The 26,705-nt window shown below is 46.3% G+C and overlaps 1 protein-coding gene across 1 annotated transcript in view; it reads left to right on the top strand.

The window, feature by feature from the left end:
• DNAI4 (dynein axonemal intermediate chain 4) overlaps positions 1–26,705 on the top strand; it is a 42,651-nt gene that overhangs the window by 1,685 nt on the left and 14,261 nt on the right. The window contains exons 2-9 of the mRNA XM_029046789.2: positions 3,744–3,909; positions 5,146–5,321; positions 9,433–9,545; positions 10,192–10,348; positions 12,106–12,245; positions 18,212–18,367; positions 20,980–21,174; positions 26,223–26,431. Of these exons, the coding sequence (XP_028902622.1) occupies positions 3,744–3,909; positions 5,146–5,321; positions 9,433–9,545; positions 10,192–10,348; positions 12,106–12,245; positions 18,212–18,367; positions 20,980–21,174; positions 26,223–26,431 (1,312 nt within the window). The remainder of the gene's footprint in view (positions 1–3,743; positions 3,910–5,145; positions 5,322–9,432; positions 9,546–10,191; positions 10,349–12,105; positions 12,246–18,211; positions 18,368–20,979; positions 21,175–26,222; positions 26,432–26,705) is intronic.

Here is a 26,705-nt window from a genome sequence, read left to right on the forward strand (position 1 = left end):
TAAGCAAACTTGGAAAGGACAAGTCGGCAACAGAGACAATTCATTCAGTCCTATTGATTGAGCGCTTAATGTGTGCGTTGCCCTGGTCAAAGCGCTTGGAAAGGACAAGTCGGCAACAGAGACAATTCATTCAGTCGTACTGATTGAGCGCTCACTGTGTGCGGAGCCCTGGTCTCAGCGCTTGGAAAGGACAAGTCGGCAACGGAGACAATTCATTCAGACGTATTGATTGAGCGCTCACTGTGTGCAGAGCACTGTCCCTGCCCAACAATGGGCTCACAGCCTAGAACACAGGTCACACAGCCTGTGTGACCTTGGGCAAGTCACTTCACTTCTCTGTGCCTCATCTGTAAAAATGGGGATTTTAAAAAAAAAACTGTGAGCCCCACGTGGGACAATCTGATTGCCCTGTATCTACCCCAGCGCTTAGAACAGTGCTCAGCACAGTAAGCGCTTAACAAATACCATAATAATAATTATTATTATTATTAGAATGGGGGAGACAGGTTGTCTCTGTTGCCGACTTGTCCTTGCCGAGATTTCTTAAGCTCTTACTATGCGCCAAGCACTGTTCTAAGCGCTGGGGTAGATACAAGGTAATCAGGTTGTCCCACGTGGGGCTCACAGTCTTCATCCCCATTTTACCGATGAGGGAACTGAGGCAAAGAAAAGTGAAGCGACTTGCCCAAAGTCACACAGCAGACAAGTGGCAGAGCCGGAATTAGAACTCATGACCTCTGACTCACAAGCCCGTGCTCTTTCCGCTCAGCCACAAGCACTGTTCTAAGCACTGCAGTAACGATAATGACAATGATTATGGTATTTGTTAAGTGCTTACTATGTACCAACCACTGTTGTAAGCGCTGGGGTAATAATAATAATTATGGTATGCATTAGGCGCTTACTAGGTGCCAGCCACTGTTACCCTAAGAGCTAGGGTAATAATAATTATAATAATTATGGTATTTAAGTGCTTACTATGTGCCAAGCACTGTTCTAAGAGCTAGGGTAATAATAATTATAATAATTATGGTATTTAAGTGCTTACTATGTGCCAAGCACTGTTCTAAGTGCTGGGGTAATAATAATAATAATTATTATTATGGTATTTATTAAGCACTCACTATGTGCCGAGCACGGTCCTAAGCAATGGGGTAATAATTATGGTATTTGTTAAGCACTTACTATGTGCCAAGCACTGTTCTAAGGGCTGGGGTCATAAGAAGAATCATAACAATGATTATGGTAGTCATTAAGCACTTACTATGTGCCAAGCACTTGTTCTAAGCTGTGGTAGATACAAGGTAACCGGGTTGGACGCAGTCGCTGTCCCTCATGAGGTTCACAGTCTTCATCCCCATTTTACAGATGAGGTAACTGAGGCCCAGAGAAGTGAAGTGACCCACCCAAGGTCACACAGCAGACAGGGGGCCGAGCCGGGATTAGAACCCATGTCCCCTGACTCCCAAGCCCGTGCTCTTGCCACTAGGCCATGCCACTTCTTAGTAGAGTGCTCTGCACACAGTAAGCGCTCAATAAATATGAGTGCATGAATGAATGAATAATAATAAATGTGGGATTTGTGGAGTGCTTGCTGGGTGCCAAGCTCTGGGGTGGATACAAGCAAATTATGAAGTGTTTAGTACGTGTCAAGAACAGTTCTAAGCGCTGGGTTGGATACAAGCAAGCCAGGTTGGACACGGTCCCTGTCCCACAGGGGGCTCACAGTCTCAATCCTCAGTTTACAGATGAGGAAACTGAGGCACAGAGGAAGTGAAGTGACTTGCCCAAGGTCACACACCAGACAAGTGGCAGAGGCAGGATTAGAACCCATGACCTTCTGACTCCTAGGCCCATGCTCTGGCCAATACGCCATGCCATCCATCCATCCATCTCCCCCGGCCCTTTCCCTGCTCTGGCCTCCCACCCGCCGCCCACCCTCCTCCCCAGGTTGCCCTTTTAATAATGATAGCTATCATTATCATGGTATTGGTTAAGCACTTACTATGGGTCAATAATAATAATTATGGTATTTGTTAAGCACTTTCCATGCGCCAGACACTGTTCTGAGCGCTGGGGTGGATCCAAGCGAATCGGGTCGGACACAGTCCCTGTCCCACGTGGGGCTCATAGTCTCAACCCCATTTTACAGAGGAGACAACTGAGGCCCAGAGAAGTGAAGTGACTTAGTACGGCGCTCTGCGCGCAGTAAGCGCTCAATAAATACGAGCGAATGAATGACCCGCCCAAGGTCACTCAGCAGACAAGTGGCGGTGCCCGGATTAGAACCCACGACCTGTTGACTCCCGGGCCTGTGCTCTATCCACTACGCCAGGCTGCCCCTAACAGCCTGTAAAGGCAGAAGGGTACTTAGGTGGACGCCCCCCAACCCATCGTGAGACCCCTTTCTGTCCTCAAGGGGCCAGATGGTGTTGGCTAAAGACGGCGGGGAAGGCCAGAAGAGGGAGGGAAAAGGGGAGAAAAAAGGGGTTCATGCCCGATTAAATTATCCTGGGGTTTTCGTGCGGCCCCTAGTCAGTCACCTTACCCAGCGTGGCTCAGTGGAAAGAGCCCGGGCTTGGGAGTCAGAGGTCATGGGTTCGAATTCCGGCTCTGCCACTTGTCGGCTGTGTGACTGTGGGCAAGTCACTTCACTTCTCTGGGCCTCAGTTACTCTTCCCCTCTTCAAAACCCTACTTAAAGCTCACCTCCTCCAAGAGGCCTTCCCAGACTGAGCTCCCCTTTCCCCTCTGCTCCCTCTGCTCCGCCTCTACCCCCCTTCACCTCTCCTCAGCTAAGCCCTCTTTTCCCCTCTTTCCCTCTTTCCCTCTGCTCCTCCCCCTCTCCCTTCCCCTCCCCCCAACACTGTACTCGTCCGCTCAACTGTATATATTTTCATTACCCTGCTTATTTTGTTAATGAGATGTACATCACCTTGATTCTATTTATTTGCTATTGTTTTAATGAGATGTTCATCCCCTCGATTCTATTGCTATTGTTCTCGTCAGTCCGTCTCCCCCGATTAGACCGTGGGCCCATCAAAGGGCAGGGACCGTCTCTATCTGTTACCGATTTGTACATTCCAAGCGCTTAGTACAGTGCTCTGCACATACTAAGCGCTCAATAAATACTATTGAATGAATGAATGAATGAATGAATAAAATGGGGATTAACTGTGAACCTCCCGTGGGACAACCTGATGACCCTGTATCTCCCCCAGCGCTTAGAACAGTGCTCTGCACGTAGTAAGCAAGCGTGGCTCAGCGGAAAGAGCCCGGGCTTGGGAGTCAGAGGTCATGGGTTCGAATCCCGGCTCCCCCACCTGTCGGCTGTGTGACTGTGGGCAAGTCACTTAACTTCTCTGTGCCTCAGTTCCCTCATCCGTAAAATGGGGATGAAGACTGTGAGCCTCACGTGGGACAACCTGACGACCCTGTATCTACCCCAGCGCTTAGAGCAGTGCTCTGCACATAGTAAGCGCTTAGCAAATACCAACATTATTATTAACAAATACCAACGTTATTATGATTACCCAGGGTGCCCTGAATCAGCACCTCCTGCCCCTCTGGACCGTAAGCTCGTCCTCTAGACTGTAAGCTCGTGGCGGGCAGCGAATACGTCCGTTAATTGTCGTATCGTACTTTCCCCAGCGCTTAGCCCAGTGCTCTCCACTCAGGCAGTGCCTAGTAAATACGATCGAACGAACGAATGAACTCACCCTGCTTTCTCTTTCGCTACGGAAGGCCTTCCGCCGCAGACCAGAGGAAAGGCTCTAATGCCTCTAGCTCCAGAAGGCCGAGCATCAACCCAAGCAGACTGGGACGGTTTAGCCGAAGAAGCATAGCCGGAATTTCCGACGGACGAACGGCAGATAAAGGATCCCTTGTAGGCAACAAGCAGATCATACAGGTAGCCTTTTCGTGCCGGAAATCAAATAGTCAAGCGCCTAGTACAGTGCTCCGCACACGGTCAGTGCTCAATAAATACGATTGAAGTAGTTTAAAAACGCAAGGCCGTCGTAGAGGTCAAACGCTCGGTGCTCTTCAATCACTCAGTGGTATTCGTTGAGCGCTTACTGTGTGCCGAGCACTGCGGTAAGTGCTTGGGAGAGTGCAGCGTAATAGAATTGAATACTGTTCTTTAAACGTGGAATGGTGAAAATAAATCAGCGTCTAGAACTCAGATGACGTTCGTGCTCTGAGACATGTCGAAGCTACTCGGGATCGCTGGCAAGAGCGGCGGGCTACTCAGCGGTGCCATACTCTCCCAAGTGCTTAGTAGAGTGTCCGTGCGTGAAGGACGTACTCACTAAATACTAGATTCAGGATATGTCACCCCACTCCTCAAAAATCTCCAGTGGTTGTCCATCCACCTCCGCATCAAACAAAAACTCCTCCCCATCGGCTCACTCAAGCAGTCCATCACCGTGGCTCAGCGGAAAGAGCCCGGGCTTAGGGAGTCAGAGGTCATGGGTTCGAATCCCGGCTCTGCCGCTTCTCAGCTGTGTGACTGTGGGCAAGTCACTTCACTTCTCTGGGCCTCAGTTCCCTCATCTGTAAAAGGGGGACTGTGAGCCTCACGTGGGACAACCTGATTACCTGTATCTACCCCAGCGCTTAGAACAGTGCTCTGCACATAGTAAGCGCTTAACAAATACCAACGTTATTACCATGTGCAGAGCACCATACTAAGCACTTGGGAGATACAGTATGACAGATTTAATAATAATAACAAGATTTGCTAAGCGCTGACTGTGTGCCAGGCACCGTTCTAAGCTCTGGGCTAGATACAAGCTAATCAGGTTGGACACAGTCCATGTCCCACATGGGGCTCATCGTCTTAATCCCCATTTTACTGAGGTAAAACGTTACTCAGTTAAGGAGGAAACTAAGGCTCAGTGAAGTGAAGTGACTTGTTCAAGGTCACACGGCAGACGAGTGGCAGAGCCGGGGTTAGAACCCATGTCCGGACTCCCAGGTCTATGCTCTATCCATTAGGCCACGCTGCTTCCATATTGGTAGACAAAAATGTTTGTTCCCTGCCCGTATTGACATCCTTCTTCCTAGTGTTCTGTTAGGCTGCAAGTGGTGCTTGCTTTTCAAACTCCGTTTTCAATTTGGATATCTAATTTGCTATTTTCTACAGATTTTTGATGAGCAAGGAAGAGATGTAACCCCGCGACCTCTTTACCACCCAGATGGGACCACCCAGCTTAAGCACAGCAAATTCTTAGGACCACAAGATATATCTATTATGTCTGACTTATCTTCCCTCTCTTATTATCAAACTACAATAACAACTGTCAGTTTTCCTTTCTCAAGGTAGGGGGTGATTCTTTTTTACATGGATTCTATGCAACTCATTTGCATAACCCCGAGGGATATTGTTAGAGTCAAATGTTTGTAACATGATTTTTCTCCGTGGAAGGAAGGATTTGTTTTGAACGTAAAGCATTATTGTTTCATTACCTTTACTGTAATAGATTCATTCAAATAATTTTTTTGGCGGGGGGGACTCCACTCTTGATTTAGTGTCCACAGGGATGACTGGGCATAAGATCATTTCATTTGGGGCCCAAGTTAGATCCTGAGCATCCGACAGAATATTCAACTATTTAGTAGAGTGGTCAGCAGCGTGGCTCAGTGGAAAGAGCCCGGGCTTTGGAGTCAGAGGTCATGAGTTCAAATCCCGGCTCGGCCACTTGCCAGCTGTGTGACTGTGGGCAAGTCGCTTCACTTCTCCGTGCCTCAGTTACCTCATCTGTAAAATGGGGATGAAGTCTGTGAGCCCCACGTGGGACAACCTGATTCCCCTGTGTCTACCCCAGCGCTTAGAACAGTGCTCTGCACATAGTAAGCGCTTAACAAATACCATCATCATCATCATTATGAGCCAGTTTTTCATCTTGTGGAATTTGGTGGAACGATCATTTCATAACGATCCAGAATGAGATAACTGCAGTCTAGGTGCGTATTGCTCACCCCGTAATTTTCCCATGGCCACACTTCTGTACGGATTTGCCCAGAGTGGGGGAAATTAGCCTTGCCCTTCCAACTCTTTACCCCCGCAACCCTCTTGAAATCCGCAATCCACCAACCAGCCTTCCCTGATCAACTCCCAGCTCCCTGGAGCTGTATAATCCCATCAGCCATCTCTAGCACTTGGGGATTTATCTGTACCCATCCTCAGCGCTTATGTCTATGTGTTCGGTTGTAAGATCTTCTGATTCCTCTCTTTGTAATATGTCTTTTACGCCCATTCAAGGGTAAGCGCCTTGCGGTCCGGGAATGTAATTCGGTGGTTTTTCGCTACCCGAGCATTTATTACGGTGCACTCCTGTACTATGTGCAAAGCACTGTTCTAAGCACTGGGGGGGATACAAGGTGATCGGGTTGTCCCACGTGGGGCTCACAGTCTCAATCCCCATTGAAGCGGCGGAACCGGAATTAGAACCCATGACCTCTGACTCCCAAGCCCGTGCCACGCTGCTCACCTCCCCAAGCCAGTGGGGATGTAGATCACCCCACCATAGTCAAAAGTCAAGTTTTCTGTGGGACTCACCAGTGGGTCCATTTGAGAAGCCAAGTTTGACCGATGAGCTTCCACGCGGCCTTATTTCTCTCTCTCTTTCCCTTCCTGTCTCTCTTTCTCTCCTTCCAACACTGAGGTACTCAGGTGCCATAAGGGAACAGTTCCCTTTCATCTCCTTCATCCTATTCGCCCCTCTTCTGCCACGTCAGCACTTCTCCACCTTCTAGGCACTTGGGTATTATTATTAATATGGTATTTGCTAAGCACTTACTATGTGCCAGGCACTGTACTAAGAGCTGGGGTGAATACAAGCAAATGGGGTCAGACATAGTCCCTGTCACACGTGGGGCTCACAATCTCAACCCCCATTTTACAGGTGAGGTGACTGAGGCCCAGAGAAGTGAAGTGATTTGCCCAACGTCACACAGCAGGCAAGTAGCGGAGCCGGCATTAGAGCCCAGGTCCTTCTGACTCCCGGGCCCGGGCTCTATCCAGTATGCCGTGCTGCTTCTCTAGTGCGTGGCTCAGTGGAAAGAGCCCAGGCTTGGGAGTCAGAGGTCATGGGTTCGAATCCCGGCTCTGCCACTTGTCCGCTGTGTGACTGTGGGCAAGTCACTTCACTTCTCTGGGCCTCAGTTACCTCATCTGTAAAAGGGGGATTAACTGTGAGCCTCACGTGGAACATCCTGATTACCCTGTATCTCCCTCAGCGCTTCGAACAGTGCTCTGCACATAGTAAGCGCTTAACAAATACCAACATTATCAACTCCTACCCTCTCTCCTCCTGCACCACCTGGGTACTAACTCCTGCCTTTACCCCTCACTGCAGCACGGATGCACCTGTCTCAAGATTCTTGCTTCTCCCTGCCTATAGTTTATTATTATAGTTTATTATAGTTATTGTATCCTCACTGTTCTAAGAGCTGGAGAGGATACAAGGTGATCAGGTTGTCCCACATGGGGCTCACAGTCTTAATCCCAATTTTACAGATGAGGTAACTGAGGCACACAGAAGTTAAGTAACTTGCCCGAAGTCACATAGCTGACAAGCGGCTGAGCCGGGATTTGAACCCATGACCTCTGACTCTCAAGCCCATGCTTTTTCCATTGAGCCACGATGCCATGTAGCGAGCATGCATTTAAAAATAATTTAAAATGTATTTTTAAGGAGCATGGCCTAGTAGAAAGAGCACAGGCTTAGTCCCAGTTCTGCTAGTTATCTGCTGGGTGGCCATGGGCAAGTCACTTCACTTCTCTGTGCCTCAGTTACATCAACTGTAAAATGGGGATTCAATACCTGTTCTCCCTCCTAATTAGATGGTGAGCTCCATGAGAGAAAGGGACTGTGGCCCACTTGACTACCTTATATCTATCCCAATGCTTAGAACAGTGCTTGACACATAGTAAGCGCTTAACAAATACCATAATAATAATGATAACAGTTGTCACATGCAACTTTTTCTGCAGCCCTAAGGCACTGCTAGTCTTTTCTCCTCGCATTTTTATACTGAACTGGTCAGGCCAGCCCTAGATCGTGGCCAATTCAGGGCTTTATTGTGAAACTATAGTTTGTAAAACTGTTTAACTCTGTCTGATCTGATTATATTGATTCTCATATTACCCTAGGACTTTGACATATAGCCAGCACTTGATAAAGACTACTATTATTTTTAATCATTCTTTTTCCATTCTTGTTTGCCTCTTCAACCTTCCCTGGCAAGAGGAACTTGTCCTTGTCAACTGTCCACTTCAACCTTTATAAAATAGCTCAAATACGGAAAAAAACCACATCAAATACCTCTTCCTTTTTCTAGTTATGCTATCAGCCTATCTTTTCTATGTTGAAGGGACACATTTTTCTCACACTGCTTCTTTGTCTGATACAACTGGACCATTTTTATGTCTTATGCAAATTTTAATTTCCTGTCTAGCTTTAGTGCTTCCTCAGCTTTGCCCTTTGCCCTGCTGAGTTCTGGGTTTAGCTAATTTGGCTTCTTGTTATTCTTCTTTGTCCTTCCCACATACAGAAGAACTATCTTTCAATCGGTCGGTTAACGGCATGTATCGAGGCCCTTCTAAGTGCTAAGCGCTGTACTAAGCATTTGGGAGACTTTGGCAGTGGTAAGACATAAGTTCCTACCCTCATGGACTTTATAATCTAATGACTGAACAACAGTTAGCTCTCTTGGGTCCTTTGATAAAGTGCGACCTCCTTCCGTCCTTAAGAGCATAAGCTCTTTGTGGGCAGGCATCACGTCGCTTCTCCGTTTTGTACTTCGTAAGCACTTAGTACATTGCTTGGCGCCCAGTGGATGCTCAATAAGTACAATTTTCCCTTTATCTTTTCCATTTCTTTCCCTCTGCATCTTTCCTACCAGCCCTCCAAACCTGTTAAAATTTGCCTTCCATCGTCTTCTTTCTGCTGATTCTCCGTCCTTCCCTCCGAATCTTAAACACAAGCTTGCCTTCCTCCGATGTTTCCGGAACTTCTTTGGATCCTCGATTAATTCTTTCCTGCTAAAAGGATCAAATCAAGGTGGGCATTTACTGTAGGTGGCTCCTGTGCTGGTAAATTACCCCCAGTCACTTGACTTCTCGGTGCCTCAGTTACCTCATCTGTAAAACGGGGATTGAGACCGTGAGCCCCACATGGGACAGGAACTGTGTTCAACCCGATTTGTGTGTATCCACCCCAGCGCTTAGTACAGTGCCTGGCACAGAGTAAGCGCTTAATAAATACCATTATTGTTGTTGTTGTCAAATGCCAAATATTTGACAGTTGGCAGCTCACTGAATCATTTTTCCAGCCGATATTTGGGTTACTACCAGATCCTGATTCCCCTGTGAACAGCCCTGCTCTTAAATAAATTATTATGTTTCAACTCTTCTTTATGACTAAAGGTCAGCATTTGGAAGCAGCTACTTTTCCAAATCGAGCTTATCTACAACCGAGTCCCTGGCAGAAGACATAGAAGAACCCCTTTTTAAACGAGACACACTGTTCAGTTATTCTGGTAAGAAAATGTACCGTTGTAGTTACAATCAAATCACACTCTGTGGTCTTTCTTGAAGTCCGTTCCACTTTACAAAACATTAAAGAGAGCCAGAGCGGCATAATGGAAGAGAAGATAGGCTACAGGGAATCAGCAGACCCTCGCCACTGACTTTTGTGTCAGATTGGATGAAGAATCTAACTTTTGGCATTTGGGTTTTACTTACTCTTTCTAAAGGGAGAATAATAATAATATTGGTATTTGTTAAGCGCTTACTATGTGCAGAGCACTGTTCTAAGCGCTGGGGTAGATACAGGGTCATCAGAATGTCCCACGTGAGGCTCACGGTTAATCCCCATTTTACAGATGAGGGAACTGAGGCACAGAGAAGTTAAGTGACTTGCCCACAATCACCCAGCTGACAGGTGGCAGAGCTGGGATTCGAACCCATGACCTCTGACTCCCAAGCCCAGGCTCTTTCCACCGAGCCACGCTGCTTCTCCGTGATAATGAAAACCGGTGATAAAAGGCAAGAGACCTTAAGATGAGGTACATCTTCATTTAGCATTTCTGTAGAGATTTAACCCAATGACCAACGGGTGCTGAGAACCAGAGGTACCCATTCATTCTAAGAGAGGGTATGTCTTTTTGTTATGTCGTCTGTCAGATGTACAGGTTAAACAAGAAGTGGTTCAGGAGCAGCTGACCAAAGAAGACTTAGATAAAAAAGTGGAGATATTGCTCAAAGAGACCAAAACTCTGGTGCTCCTCAACTTACCACCTGTCATGATATCCATAGAATCCGAAGAAGCGGAGGCAGTGAAGTATGTACCTTATACCTATCAGAGTTCGCTTCGTTGATTCTGTCATTTGGAAAATGCTAAGGAAAACAAAGTCTACTACAGCTAAATCTGATGGAATGATCTTTTTCTCTAATCATTCATTCCAGTGAATTTTAACTCCTACAGCTCATTCGTTTCCCAGTCTTGAAAATAATTCAGCCTGCTGGCTAATGAGATGCATCTCTTGCCAAGTAGGGCAGTCAGTAAAAGATCAAGTACGGACAGTTGGGGTTCTGCGTGGGCTTGGGTTAGCTGGAGGATTGAGCCAGGAAAATTCATCTAGCCAGAGTTGGGCCAAGCCCGGACGATACACCAAAACTTCACGAATACATTGGTATTTCTTAGAGTGAGGCATAGAGCCATCCTCACAGTTGGCATGTACCCTCAAGAACCCCTGACTTTTCCTCTAGACAGTTATTACGGGTGGCTGGTCCACGGATTTATCCAAACCTCCCTTCGACCCCCCAGTATTTCCTGCCTGCAGAACTTGTAAAAGATTTCTAGAAACGTTTCCTTTTTTTGTTGTTGTTTTGAATCCTCCAAGCTTCAGTGGGTATCAATCAATCAATCAGTGGTATTTATTGACTACGTGCAGAGCACTGTACTAAACACTCGGGATTGTACAATATAACAGAGTTGGTAGACACATTCACAGTGTAGAGGGTGTCTCCTCACTTGAACGCTGTGGAATTTGAACGACAATTCCATGTTAACACCTTTCATTCTTTTTAAACTAATCATGTCCTGCTTCTCCTTCTGTATTTTTCCAGACTAAAGAACCTTAAACACTTGAAAATCCTTTGAAAAAATTTCTCCCTACACCTGGTCATCTTGGTTGCTTGTCTCGGAACCTTTTTAAAGTAGTACAGTCTGTAAAGTAGTACAGTCCTCTAGACCCTAAGCCCATTGTGGACAGGAAATGTGTGTTTATTGTTATTTTGTACTCTCCCAAAGTGCTCAGTACAGTGCTCTGCACCCAGTAAGCACTCAATAAATACAGCTGACTGACTGAGAGAGTCTGTTTTTGCAGGACTTGCTCAATAGCTAATTAGCCAAAAGAGCATCTAATTCAAACAGCATAGAATCTCTTTCCAATTAAGAGAATTCTTCCGGTTTGGTTCTCACAAATATGTGAATCTGCAACTGTTTGTGAAGGGATATTCATGTGGAAGCAGCAGAGAAAGCAGAAGGGAGATGAGGGATTCTTCTTGCAAGGAACTTGATGAAAACTGGGGGACCAGTCCTGTCTCTGGCCCGGAATATCTTCCCTCTTCCTATCTGATCATTCTCCCCGTATCCTTGTTAAAAGAGGCCTTCCCTGACTAAGCCCTCATTTCCTCTTCTCCCCCTCCCTTCTGCACCCTTGGATTTGCTCCCTTTATTCACCCCTCTATCAGCCCCACAGCACTTACGCCCATATCTGTAATTTATTTCCATTAATATCTGTCTCCCCCTAGGCTGTAAGCTCACTGTGGGCAGAGAATGTGTCTACCAACTCTGTTATATTGTACTCTCCCAAGCGCTTAGTACCGTGCTCACAGTAAGGCTCAATAAATACAATTGATTGATTGGATTCTCCAATGTGACAGCAAAGTGTCGAATCGAGGCAGTTGCCAGTGAAAACTTGGCCTAAGAGTGTATTTGGAAGGAAATAGAGATGACCTGAGTGGTCTTCTGTGACTTTTTATGTAATTCCTTCCTGATTGGTTGAGAAGTAGGTTACGTTTTATTTTTCAAAGGAATCGGAACAAGGTGTATGAAGAATTGTGCAAAAATAAGCCTGGGAACGATCGATATGTTGAAAGGATGATGCAGACTTTTAACAGAGCATCAAAAAACAAGGAAGTCCAGTGTGACCAAATCCAAGTGGACGATGAAGGTAATTTTACACAGCAGCAAATTCATTAAAATTCAAGGCTGAAGAAGCTCTTCAATCTCCCCTCAACCAGTCTGGTGCAAAGCTTTACACATCTCCTGAATCTGCCTCCTCAGGTAGTCATTCAGTAATATTTATTGAGCGCCTTCTGAGTGCAAAACAGTGTGCTAGAATTTCAGGTGAGTACACCAGAAACAAAAATACTCGTCTGTCCGGGAGCTTACCTTGCCACTCTTTCAGACTCTGACTTTGGTTAAGACATCCTTCTTCAGGGAACCGAAGCCAAGGTTAAAGGCTGTGATCAAGATTTCAACCAGTCAGTGGTATTTATTGAGCGCTTACTGTGTGCAGAGCACTGCGCTAAGCACTTGGGAGAAGACAATACAACAGTCGGGAGACACGTTCCCTGCACACAACGATCTTACAGTCTAGAGGGGGAGAGAGACATTAATCTAAATAAATAAATTACGGATCGAGACATAAGTACTTAGGGGCTAGGATAAAAAAAAAAAAGAGCAAATCAGGGCGACGCAGAAAGGAGTGGGAGAAAATAATAATAATGATGGTATTAAGCGCTTACTAGGTCAAGCACTGAGAAGAGGAAACAAGGGCTTAGTTAGGGAAGGCCTCTTGGAGGAGACGTGCCTGGTGCCTGGTCATTAGAGAAGCAGCGTGGCTCAGTGGAAAGAGCCCGGGCTTTGGAGTCAGAGGTCATGGGTTCGAATCCCGGCTCGGCCACCTGTCAGCTGTGTGACTGTGGGCAAGTCACTTCACTTCTCGGTGTCTCACTTACCTCATCTGTAAAATGGGGATTAAGACTGTGAGCCCCACGTGGGACAACCTGATTCCCCTGTGTCTACCCCAGCGCTTAGAACGGTGCTCGGCACAGAGTAAGTGCTTAACAAATACCAACATTATTATTATCTCTCACAAAAATAAGAAACCAATTTAAGGCCCCAAGGATCAGTTGATGGCATTACAGGGGCCCGAAGAAAAGAAAACTTTGGCCCCAGGATTGGTTTACCTCTGCCACTTGTCGGCTGTGTGACTGTGGGCAAGTCACTTAACTTCTCTGTGCCTCAGTTATCTCATCTGTCAAATGAGGATTAACTGTGAGCCTCACGTGGGACAACCTGATTACCCTGTATCTACCCCAGTGCTTAGAACAGTGCTCTGCACTTAGCGCTTAACAAATACCAACGTTGTTTACCTGTGGTAAGGCAGAGAGTTCTAAGAGTGTTGTACCTGGGGAGTCCTTAGGGACGGTGGCTTCAAAACTCACAATAATCACCATTTATTTACCTTTCAGTGACTAATAGGAGTCACAGTACCAGTAGCAATGGTCAGTAACAATTATAATGTAAAGATAAAAGCAATCATAGATGTTATTGAGAGGCTATTGTATGTTGGGGATAGGTGATCGCTTGCCTCTCTAATTAGATTGTATGCTCCTTGACCCCAGGGACTGTTTATTTAGCTTCTATAACTGTGTTCCCAAATTCTAGTAAAGCCAGTTGTTCAAGAAGACATTTTGGGTAGGGTGCCGTTAGGGAACATTCTTCTGACCCACAGCATCTCCCCCGATAGAATGCGATGTGGTCAGGAAAAAACTGTTTATGTCCATGCAGTCAAGCATACTCTCACACACATTTTCCTTAATGTAGGACCGTCAGGAGTGTTCACCTTGCGACACAGGGGAACTGATTCATTCAATAGTATCTATTGAGCGCTTACTATGTGCAGAGCACTGATCCTACAATGCTGTTTAGGCAGTGACTACTCCAGCTGATGTTGAGAGGGGGAAAAAATGATGTCGAGAAGCAGCATGGCCTAGTGGATGGAGCACAGGCCTGAGAGTCGGAGGGATCTCCCCCGATTAGACTGTAAGCCCGTCAAACGGCAGGGACTGTCTCTATCTGTTGCCGACTTGTTCATCCCAAGCGCTTAGTACAGTGCTCTGCACATAGTAAGCGCTCAATAAATACTATTGAATGAATGAATGAATGGATCTGGGTTCTAATTCCGGCTCTATCGCTTGTCTGCTGGGCAAGTCACTTCACTTATCCGTGCCTCATTCCCTCATCTGTCAAATGGGGATTAAGACCGTGAGCCCCATGTGGGTCAGGGACTACATCCAACCTGACTAGCTTGTATGTACCCCAGCGCTTAGTTCAGTGCCCGACACTTAGCGAGCGCTTAACAAATACCATAAAAAAATTCATGAATTTTAATAATAATTACATTCCCAATTCACATTCCCCTTCTAGACTGTAAGCTCGTTGTGGGCAGGGAATGTATCCATTTATTGTTGCATTGTACTATCCCAAGTGTTTAGTAGTACAGTGCTCGACACATAGCACTCGGCACAGTGCTCAATATTACCCCCGTTGATGACTGATGATGACGACGACGGCGAGGAGGGTGGCCATCCCATCATTCCTCAAGCCTTCCTTTAATGCGGCTGTTGGAGGGAAGCAGACCGCCTGGATGGAATGTTGGACTTGTGGTAGTATTTGTTATTATTAGTAGCAATAATCAAAATAATAAAATTAATATTGTGGTGCTTGCTAAGGGCTTACTATGTGCCAAACACTGTTCTAAGCCCTGAGGTAGATACAAGTCCATCAGGTTGGACAGAGTCCCTGTCCACAAGGGGCTCACACTCTTAATCCCCATTTTCCAGAGGAGGTAACTGAGGCCCAGAGAAATGAAATGACTTGCCCAAGGTCACGCAGCAGACATTCATTCATTCATTCATTCAGTTGTATTTATTGAACACTTACTGTGTGCAGACCACTGTACTACGTGCTTGGAAAGTCCAATTCGGCAAAAGATAGAGACAATCCTTACCCAACAGGCTCACGGTCTAGAAGGCAGAGCCGGGATTAGAACCCAGGTCTGACTCCCAGGCCTGGGCTCTACCCGCTAAGCCACGAGTGCCCACTGGGTGCCAACCAAAGAAGCAAGAGACAACTCTACTGGTTTCCACTACTGCTCCAAAAGAAGAAGTTCCGGGGATACTTTAAGTTTCAAGGGCACGACGTCATCCCGGACTACACCCTGAATGAAGTGGAAACAGTCTAAGGGAAATTAAACACCTTTCCCTTTTACCACTGGACTCACCCAACCCCTAGCTGAGGGAACGGGCTAGTAAACATTTCAAACTGCCGGCCCAGTTGTGCCTATTTTAGCCAATGACTCTTTTAGCTTTTCAGACATAATTTTGCTATTGTCCTCGTCTGTCCGTCTCCCCCGATTAGACCGTAAGCCCGTCAGAGGGCAGGGACTGTCTCTATCTGTTACCGATTTGCGCATTCCAAGCGCTTAGTACAGTGCTCTGCACATAGTAAGCGCTCAATAAATACTATTGAATGAATGAACGAACTCTGCCAATGAGGAGTTTACACTCTAACGGGAGAGGGAGACAGTCCCCAGAAATATTTACAAATAAAGTGACCGAGTAATGGTGCTGTTTATGTTCTAACAGGTCATCTGGGAGTAGGTAGTTATTCCCAGGAGACATTTGGCCGCAGAGCATTTTAAAATCTTTTGTTGCCCTTCCAAAGCGTTAAACTGCTTCTCGGAGTGGGTACCCGGCCATGGGTTTGGTGGGTTAGGAGCCTCCCTCTTGATGCCAAGGATATCAAGCCCGTTTTGGCAAATTGCTCAAATGAATCCCTTCTGTTTCGCTGTTAAAGGAAACAGTGCAGTAACAGTACAGCAAGGCACAGCTTTTGTGTTGGCACAGTGTGGTCTGGACCCAGTCCCCCTATTCGATTTACAGACGTACACACCGACACCCCTCAGCCACCGTAGACACATTTCACTGTCAGAGGTCTCTTCTTCCAATAGGAAGAATAATTATAATAATAATAATAATGTTGGTATTTGTTAAGCGCTTACTACGTGCAGAGCACTGTTCTAAGCGCTGGGGGGGATACAGGGTAATCAGGTTGTCCCACGTGAGGCTCACAGTTAATGCCCATTTTCCAGATGAGTGCTTACTAGGTGCAAAGCACTGTTCTAAACACTGGAGAGGATACAAGGTGATCAGATTGTCCCACATGGGGCTCACAGTCTTAATCCCCATTTTCCAGATGAGGTAACTGAGGCACAGAGAAGTGAAGCGACTCGCCCACAGTCTCACAGCTGACAAGTGGCAGAGCCGGGAGTCGAACCCTTGACCTCTGACTCCGGAGCCCAGGCTCTTTCCACTGAGCCACACCGCTTCTCCTAATAATTATCTATATACATTCACCCACCGCAACCTCTTGAACTATTCCAATTCAAATCGGGCCCCAGGGGACCCCGTCTGGTCCAGAGATATTCAACCAAGCACAGAGACCCTTGAGAGACGAGACCATTTCAGGCCCACGTTCATTCAGTGCTATTGATCGAGCACTGACGGGGTGTGGAGCTCGGTACTAAGCGCTTGGGAGAGGACAGTACAACAATAAACAGACACATCCCCTGCCCACAACGAGCTTGCAATCTAGAGGGGGAGATGGATGTGTAATGATAATGTTGGTATTTGTTAAGCGCTTACTAACATTATCGTTGGTTAATAATAATAATAATAATAATGTTGGTATTTGTTAAGCGCTTACTATGTGCCGAGCACTGTTCTAAGCGCTGGGGTAGACACAGGGGAATCAGGATGTCCCACGTGGGGCTCACAGTCTTAATCCCCATTTTACAGATGAGGGAACTGAGGCACAGAGAAGTGAAGTGACTTGCCCACAGTCACACAGCTGACAAGAGGCAGAGTGGGAGTCGAACTCATGACCTCTGACTCCAAAGCCCGTGCTCTTTTCACTGAGCCACGCTGCTTCAATGTTAATGGTTAACATTAACACTGGAGAAGCAGCATAGTCTAGTGGAGAGATTACAGAAGAACCTGGGTTATAATTCCCTCTCTGCCAATTGCTTGCTGTGTGACCTTGGGTCAGTCACTTACCTTCTCTGTGCCTCAATTTCCTCAACTATAAAATGGGGATACCTGTTCTCCCTCCAACTTCGACTTTGAGCCCCATGCGGGATAGGGACTGTGTCCAACCTAATTAACTTGTTCCTACCCCAGTGCTTAGAACAGCGTTTGACATAGTAAGTGCTTAACAAATACCATAAAAAAGAGTGGTGATCTCCACGTCCTCAAGGCCCTTTGGAAATCTCTTCTCCTCTGAGAAGCCTTCCCCGATTAATTTTCCTCCTACCTACAACTCTTAGCTCTTTGGGTCCAACTGTGTATTTATTTATTCATCTCACTCACGCTACTTATTCAGTTTTCTTTCTTCCTCGTATCTGTCATTTATTTTGGGGGGGTCTGCTGCGCTAGATCGTAAACTCCTTGAGGGCAAGAATTGTGCAGTGATGCTTTTGTACTCTCCCTACTGGGTAGTACAGTGATGGCGGCAAGAGCACGGGCTTGGGGTTCAGAGGCCGTAGGTTCTAATCCCGGACCTGCCACGTGCTTGCTGTGTGACCTTGGGAAAGTCACTTAACTCCTCTGTGCCTCAGTTACTTCATCTCCAAAATGGGGATTAAGCCTGGGAGTCCCCTGTGGGTCAGGGACTGTGTCCAACCACTTACCTTCTATCTACCCCAGTGTTTAAAACAATGCTCGGCACTTAATAATGACAATAATAATGATGGAATTTGTTAAGTGCTTCCTATGTGTAAAGCACTGTTTTAAGGCCTGGGGTAGATACAAGATAATTAGGTTGGACACAGTCCCTGTCCCGCATGGGGCTCACAAGTTCCTAACAAATACCATAATTATTATAATTATTATCATCGATGAGCACACAGGCTCTCTCAATAAAAGCTATCGATTGGATCGATAATACTTTTTTTGTGAACGAGCAGCAAAAACTAATATAAAATTTTTTTCGGCCTCTGAGATACATTTTACTTTTTCGTGGCGGTAGATGACAAATTCCATTTCATTTTACACATCTTCTTTTTTAAAGGCATCATGGTGACTACCTGGGATTTGTATGATTCTTACAACACGTTGGACCTCGCAAGTTCAGCATCCAAAACACTGACAACACCTAGATCTAGGATGAAAATTGAGCCTAGCAAAGACCTGGACCAAAAGCCATCTGGGGTCTCCACAGAGGAAGGTACATTTTGTTTCTTTTCATTTGGGGCACGCTCATTTTCGTAAAGTACAGTACGGTCAGTTCCACTCCAACACATGCGGCCGGTTGGTTCTATGCTCGTTCTGTCCCTTTTCTAATCCGGGCTCTGCCACTTGTCAGCTGTGTGACTTTGGGCAAGTCCCTTAACTTCTCTGGGCCTCAGTGACCTCATCTGTAAAATGAGGATTAAGACTGTGAGCCCCCCCGTGGGATAACCTGATTACCTCGTATCTACCCCGGCGCTTAGAACACTGCTTGGCACATAGTAAGTGCTTAACAAATACCATTATTATTATTCTCCTCATGACTCATTCATTCTTTCAATCATATTTACTGAATGCTTACTGTGTGCAGAGCACTCTACTAAGCGCTTGGGAAAGTACAGCGACATTGCCTGCCCACAACGAGCTTACAGTCCCGATCTGATGTTTCAAGTTCATCTCTTTCAGGTATGAGAAGCAGCATGGCTCAGTGGAAAGAGCACTGGCTTCGGAGTCAGAGGTCATGGGTTCGAATCCTGGCTCCGCCACTTGTCAGCTGGGTGACTGTGGGCAAGTCACTTAACCTCTCTGTGCCTCAGTTACCTCATCTGTAAAATGGGGCTGAAAACTGTGAGCCCCACGTGGGACAACCTGATTACCCTGTATCTACCCCAGTGCTTAGAACAGTGCTCTGCACATAGTAAGCGCTCAATAAATACTATTGAATGAAGGAATAACTGATATGCATATGGAAGAATTGGTAATTTCGTGATGTTTTAAAGCAGAGGTTCTTAGCCCTTAGTCTTAGTCTGACAAGCCTTAGGCTTGGGACTTCAGGACCAAGAAATGCATAAAATCAATCAAACGATCGAGGGTGTTTCTTGAGCACTTACTCTGGGCAGAGCAGTGGACTAAGCACTTGGGAGAGTACAAGATAACAGAGTTAGACACGTTCGCTGCCCACAGCGAGCTGACAGAATCGCTTATCGTGCCGGTTTATATGAGGCCACTCAGATTCTCTCACCTGAAATGGTCACGTTCTCACAGGAATAGCATGGAGTGCCACGATTGAATAGTAATAATAATAATAATGATGGTATTTGTTAAGCGCTTACTATGTGCCAGGCACTGTACTAAGAGCTGGGGCGGACACAAGCAAATCGGGTTGGACGCAGTCTCTCTCGCACGCGGGGCTCATAGTCTCAATCCCCATTTTATAGATGGGGTAACTGAGGCCCGGAGAAGTGAAGTGATTTGCACAAGGTAACATGGCAGAGAAGTGGCGGAGCCGGGATTAGAAGGCAGGTCCTTCTGACTCCCAAGCCCGGACTCTATCCGCTACGCCTCGCTGCACCGGCACTTCACACCGTGATGCTTCTCTGTCAACCGTAGCCCACTGCGAGCGCTAGCGGAAGCTGGCGGCGGCCAAAGAAGGTTCGGGGTTCGAACCAAACCATTTGTACTGTAATCAGTTCTCCCGAGAGGGATTCTCTCAGGCCTGATGCTCATTCATCATTCCTGATGGGAGGGAGTCTCCATCAGCACACTTCCCGGACCCTTCCGTGACACTTCCTGGCAAAAGAGGTGGTGTCCTGAAATCCTTGGCCAACCAAGACCACTTCCTCCCCACCTAATACCCCACCCCAGAAAGCCACAAGGAGAAGCAGTATGGCCCCATGGATGGAGCACGTGCCTGGGAGTCAGAAGGACCTGGGTTCCAATCACCGCTCCGCCACTCCATCCGCTGTGTGACTTCCCTTTTTCGTGCCTCCGTTCCCTCATCTGTAAAACGGGGATTAAGACTGTGAGCCCCATTGTGGGACATGGACCGTGTCCAACCTGATTGATTTGTATCTACGTCAGTGCTTGGCACAGTGCCTGGCACATAGTAAGCACTTAACAGATACCATAAAAAAAGGCCCTTTTAGCCCTGCTACCGCCTCGGCTGCTGCTGCTGCAGGATACCAGTCTAGCTGGTCCTCGTCGTATGACTTTTTGTCACAGATCCTCAAAAGGGGGGTAGATTTAATGAGGACAAGTGAACACTAGAGTTGTCCAAATTGCACGTTTCAACCATTTGGATCCACTTATTCACCGAGCAAACCAGTTCCTCAAGTTGCTACCAAGTAGAAAGATGACTAGTTTGAGTTGTGCGAGGTGATATCACTGAAATAAGTGAAATAAGTGAAATAAGCTTTCTTCCAGGCCCAATTACCTCATTTAATCTCCCCTTCTTCCCCGGATTCTCTGTTCAGAGCCCTGGTGGATAATGTCATTCCCAGCTCTCCCCATCTTCGTTCTCCCTTTGAGGGCCGGTTTCAAAAATACAATTTTTCTACTGAATTCTGCTCCCTGGAAAGTCTGTAACTCTGAGTTAATTTGGCGACGCGAAGGTTTTAACATGGTGCTTTTACCCTATTATCCCAAATCTTCAATTTTAGTCCTACTAATCCAGAGCTACTCTCCAAGGAAATTCAGCCTGACAAATGAAACTCCCAGCCCACCGGCACTGAAAAATGAAAATCTGACAATTGGGTGAACATAAAGCTTCTGGCCTGCTTATTTGAAAGGATATATATTTTGTTATTCTAATATTACCTTTCTATTTTACAGCTAGTAAAACTAATTCTATAATGGATGTAGAAAGTTTAGTTTTTACTAAAATGCAAGAGGAGGAAGAAGATCTTTCAGAAGCAATATTCAAATCAGAAACATTTCAGCAGGATTTATTTTTTATGGAGCGAATTCTGATGGAAAATGTATTTCAGCCCAAACTTGCAGCTTATCGGAAGCTTCAAGTCCTGAAAGGTATTTTTATAATTACATTTTGTTCTGCCTGGACATTCTGCATATTCAACCTGTATATCAGCCTGGATATTCAACCTGTATATTCAGTCTATAGCCAAATCCTATCTATTCCACCTTCACATCATCTCTAGAATCCAAAACGCTACCGACGCTGATCCAAATACTTATATCTCGACTCAACTACTGTATCAGCCTTTTCGCTGACCTCCCTGTCTATCTCTCCATCGCTCACTCTGCTGCCCGGATCATTTTTCTGAAAAACCATTTGGTTCTCATCTTTTCACTCCTCAGACACCTCCAGTGGTTGCCCATCCTTCTCCGCATCAAACAGAAGCTTCTTTTGGGCTTCTTCTGTGGGCTTTAAAGCACTCAATGTGCTCTTCCCTTCCTATCCTACCTCACTAATCTACTACAATCCAGTCCTCACGATTCGCTCCTCTACTGCCAACCTATTTGCCGTACCTCGATCTTGTCTGTCTTGCTTGCCAACATAAGTAACATAGTAACATAGTAACGGTGAAGCAGCATAGCGTACTGGAAAGAGCCTGGGCCTGGGACTCAGAGGACCTGGGTTCTAATTCCGCCTCTTCTGCTTGTCTGCTTTGTGACCTTAAGAAGCCACTTACGTTCTCTGTATCTCAGTTACCTCATCAGTAAAATGGGGATTAAGACCGTGAGCCCCATGTGGGACATGGACTCTGTTCAACCTGATTAGCTTATATCTACTCCAGCATCTGGAACATAGTAAGTGCTTAACAAATACCCTTTTTTTTTTTAAAGCATCCTCATCACAGATTTTCTGATGCAAGAACAACCATTTCTTAATAGGAGACATGGTCTGGCCCCGCGAAACATTTTACCAATATTCTTTTTCCTTGGAGCCGTGTTTCCCAAACCAGTCTCCTGACTTTCTGACATGGAGTCAGGTTCCTACACTGCAGTGTTCAATACTGTCTCTCTCCCCACAAGGGCAGCCCCAATGAAGGGTAGATCATTTGATGTAATGTTTTTGGTGAAGCAGTATTGTTGGAAAATGCTCATTTCCTGTCAACAAGGCCCAAGAGGCACAAATATTGGGAAATAACTGGATTATTTTTTGAAATAATGACAAATAATTATCCTCAAAGGATAGTCTCATAGGATAATCATTATGAATACCCTATTTTGAGTCTCTTAATTAGACTCGCTCCTATATATATATTTCATCAGGAGGTGAACAACCGACCAAAAGACTTTAATCTTCTTTTTAATGGTATTTGTTGAGCACCTACTATGTACCAGACACTTCATTCCATCAGCATATGCAAGTCAATTAATACTATTTATTGATTACCTACTATGTACCAAGGGCTCTAGAGAGATTGATGCTGGGGAGACAATCTCTGACCTCAAGGTGCTTGCAACCTAGCAGGAAGGCAGTCAGATCATAAATTACAGAAAGAAAGCCGAAGGGCATGAAAGTCATAATGCACAAGAGTATCATGTGAGGGTAAAAGTGCTGAAGTGGTAGTTTGGAAGCATGTAAGCTGGGGAAAAGAAAAAATAATGACAAATGTCATGACTCATTCCTCACTATAAAATGTTTGGGCAAAAATCAATTGTTCAGTGATATTTACTGAGCACTTACCATGTGCAGAGCACTATACAAGTGCTTGGGAGAGTATAATACCACAGAGTTGTGGACATGTTCCTGGCCCTCAAGGAGCTTACATTCTAGAAGGGAAAAGGCACTGTAGCAATATTATCTTATTTGCCATAGCTGAGGGCTGATTTCTGAACCCCAAATAAGCAGTTTGAGGAGGATGCCATCATCACGGCATCATCACGTTTGGAGAACTTTTGTCATGTCTGAGGTGGTGAGTAAGAAATTCTAGAAAGCAAACTTACCTAACGTGGTTTTCAACACCTACCCCAAACTGTCTGACTGTTATCTGTGAAACAATCCCCATGGAAAGCAACGAGAAAGATTTGCCTGATATCAGATGTTCGGTGGTAGGCTGTGGTTCTGAAAGAAGTGAGGGTAAGCATGGTTGTAACTACATACATACAAGGTACTAAACTACGCGAATATCTTTGAGTTACCTTTTTCCTGGGAAAAATGAATTGGAAAAACTGCAGTACTATAGCTGATGATTAAAACGTGACTAGTCATGGTATTTATAAATTACATATCACGGGCCAAGTACTGGGCTAAGCTCTGGAGTAGATACGTGAAAATCAAACAATAATCCACTTAGAAAGCGATCAATCTTTTCAGCATATATTATTAATCCATTAATCAATGGAATTTATTAAGTGCTTACTATGTGCAGAGCATAGTTATAAGCGCTTGGGAGAGTGCATTGCAAGAGAATAAACAGACACGTTCCCTGCCTATAATGAGCTACAGTTAATGCTATCTGTTCGAGGGGACTTACTGTGTCATATGTTCTGCTTAAGATCACTTTTCTTTGAGGTACAGTTCAAAGGTCTTCAGAAGCACAGAGAGGCTGGGCCGTTGAGGGAAATTACAGGGAAATGAGATGCAGTGTGGTTTAGGGGCAAGAGCACGGGCTTGGGAGTCAGAGGATGTGGGTTCTAATCCCAGCTCTGCCACTTGTCGGCTGTGTGGCTTTGCGCAAGTCACTTAACTTCTCTGCGCCTGTTACCGCATCTGTAAAATGGGGATTAAGACTGTGAGCCCCACGTGGGACAACCTGATTACCTTGTATCCCCCCCCAGTGCTTCGAACAGTGCTTGGCAAATAGTAAGCACTTAACAAATGCCATCATCATCATTATTATTATTACATTACCTTCTGATAATTCCGCGTTGAAATAATCAGTCGACTTCTCTAAATTGAGGTTTGAGGCAGATGTGACCCCCCTGTTCCCCGAAGCCATCAGCGATGAGGCCTTGCAACAGTGAATTGTTCTAGACTGTAAACTCATTGTGGGCAGGGAATGTGTCAGTTTATTGTTATATTGTACTCTCTCAAGTGCTTAGAACATTGCACTGCACACAGTAAGTGCTCAATAAATGCAATAGAATGGATGAAGGAAGGGAGAGAGGAAAACCAAAGTTCTCCCCTGAGATTCCATTTCCCATTTTTCTTCTTCCCAGTCCCAATGTGCTCTCACTCACATCCACCCTAGTTCAGTCCCCCATAGCCACTCGCTGTGCCCCCCGCTCCACCTCCTTCCCCTCCCCCGCCCTGGCCCTCGTGCTCTCGGAGACTCATCTGTCCAGGCTGGTTCCTACCTTATTCATCCATTCATTCGGTCTTATTTATTGAGCACTTATTGTGTGCAGAGCACAATGCTAAGCGCTTGAGAGAGTACCCTCTAACAATAAACAGACACATTCCCTCCCCACGGCGATCTTACAGTGTAGAGGGGGAGACAGACTTTAATAGAAATAAATAAATTGCAGATATGGACATAAGTGCTGCGGGGCTGGGAATGGGGATGGGTAAAGGGAGCATATCAGGGTGACGCAGAAGGGTGTGGGAGAAGAGGAAAGGGAGGGCTTAGTTTCTGTACCTCCTCCAATCTAAGAGATCAGCGCTGTGGTACAGGGCCAAAGCACGGGCTGCAGCGGGGCAAACTGGCCCCCCATCGTCCCACCCCTCCTGACCTGTGCAGATCTTGAATTCTAGTTTCTTCAGCCTGCTTCAGCTGTTCTGACCATGGGAACGTGGAGCTGGGGGAAGAGGAACGGGCAGGAACTCTTCCCCCTCCTCCCTTGCCCCCCCGGTCCCTTTCAGTTGGCTTTTATATCGCCAACAGGAAGAGAAGACTCATCTGGGCCTGCAGCGGCCTTACTTCCCTGAGGGAGTGTGAGTGAACAAGAGGAAGTGCCGAGCAGCGTGGATTGAGATTGTGGCTGGGGACGCTGGGCGGGGCAGCCACAATGTGGTCAGCTCTGGCCCACACACACCAAGAGTCTAATGTCATCCTCAACGCAGAAACTCCTCATCACTGGCTTTAAAGCCATCAATCCCCTTGCCCCCTCTTACCTCACCTCACTACTACCCAGCCAGCCCATACACTTCGCTCGTCTAATGCCAACCTTCTCACTGGACCACGGTCTCGTCTATCTCACCGCCAACTACGTCCTGCCTCTGGCCTGGAACGCCCTTCCTCCCTCATATCCGACAGACAATGACTCTCCCCACTTCAAGGCCTCATTGAAGGTCCATCTCCTCCAAGAGGCCTTCCCAGACTAAGCCCTCCTTTCCTCTTCTCTCACTCCCTTCTGCGTCACCCTGACTTGCTCCCTTTAATCACACTCTGCCCACCTTAAGCACTCAGTAAGTATGATCGACCGACTGGCTGGCAGACCATGGAACATTTAGTTCATCAGTCTTTAGCAGGAAATGTGCTGAAGCAAGCTGAAGAAATTAGATTTCAAAAATCGGGAGTATCAGCCTGGTCTGTCCACAACCATGGATCTCAGATTGTTCAAGCCACTCCTCTTTGCCTTGGAAAGACTTCATTTTGCAGCATGGCCTAATGGGAAGAGCATGGGGCTGAATGTCAGAAGACCATGTGACCTTGGGCAAGTCACTTAACTTCTCTGTGCCTCAGTTACCTCATCTGTAAAATGGGGATTGAGCCTGAGAGCCCTTGTATCTCGTATCTACCCTAGTGCTTAGAACAGTGCTTGGCACATGCTACGCACTTAAAAAGTACCATAATTATTATTATTATTACCTGAGTTCTAATCCCAGCTCTGCCACTAGCCTGCTGGGTGACCTCGGGCAAGCTGCTTAACTTCTCTGGGCCTCAGTCTCCTCTTATGTAAAATGCGGGTGATACCCGCTGTCCCTCGCTTTTAGATTGTGAATCTCTTTTTGGGGTACAGATTGCCCTATCTGACCACCCTGTAATCTTCCTCAGTGCTTGGCCCATAGTAAGTGCTTTACAAATATCATGATTACTATAACAATATTCACCTACCACATGCGGCATGAGGAGGAGAGGGGGATAAGGATTGCAAAGCGCCTTTAAAATCTGGTATTTCTCAGCGCAGGGACATACTAAAGAGAAAGTGTATTTATGCTGTAGAACCCAAGATTAAACCGGAAGATAGCAAAAAAGTGCCAGAAGAAGGCACCATCGATGAACACATGGAAGAGGAGGGAATCCAGAGTGAGAAAGTGAGCCCTCAAGCCTCCGAAGTCGTTCCACCCACTTTGGAGCGGCTCTGGTCCTTCTCGTGCGAACTGACCAAAGGGCACAACGTGAGCAGTCTTGCCTGGAACAAGGCAAACTCGGTGAGTTGTCCAACTGATCCTGTTTGGATTGCAGGCAAACTGTCAAGTGTTCAGAAAGGAAAACAGCAGCGTGGCCTAGTGGAAAGAGCCCGGGCCTGAGAGACAGAGGATCTGGGTTCTGATTCCTCCTCCACCACTCGTCTGCCATGTGAACTTAGACAAGTCACTTCACCTCTCTGGGCCTCAGTTACCTCATCTGTAAAATGGGAATTGAGACTGTGAGCCCCATGGGGGACGGGGCTGTGCCCAACCCTCTAAACTGTGAGCTCGTTGT

The sequence above is a fragment of the Ornithorhynchus anatinus genome, chromosome 18 (genome assembly GCF_004115215.2).
Source record: "Ornithorhynchus anatinus isolate Pmale09 chromosome 18, mOrnAna1.pri.v4, whole genome shotgun sequence".
NCBI lineage: Eukaryota > Metazoa > Chordata > Mammalia > Monotremata > Ornithorhynchidae > Ornithorhynchus > Ornithorhynchus anatinus.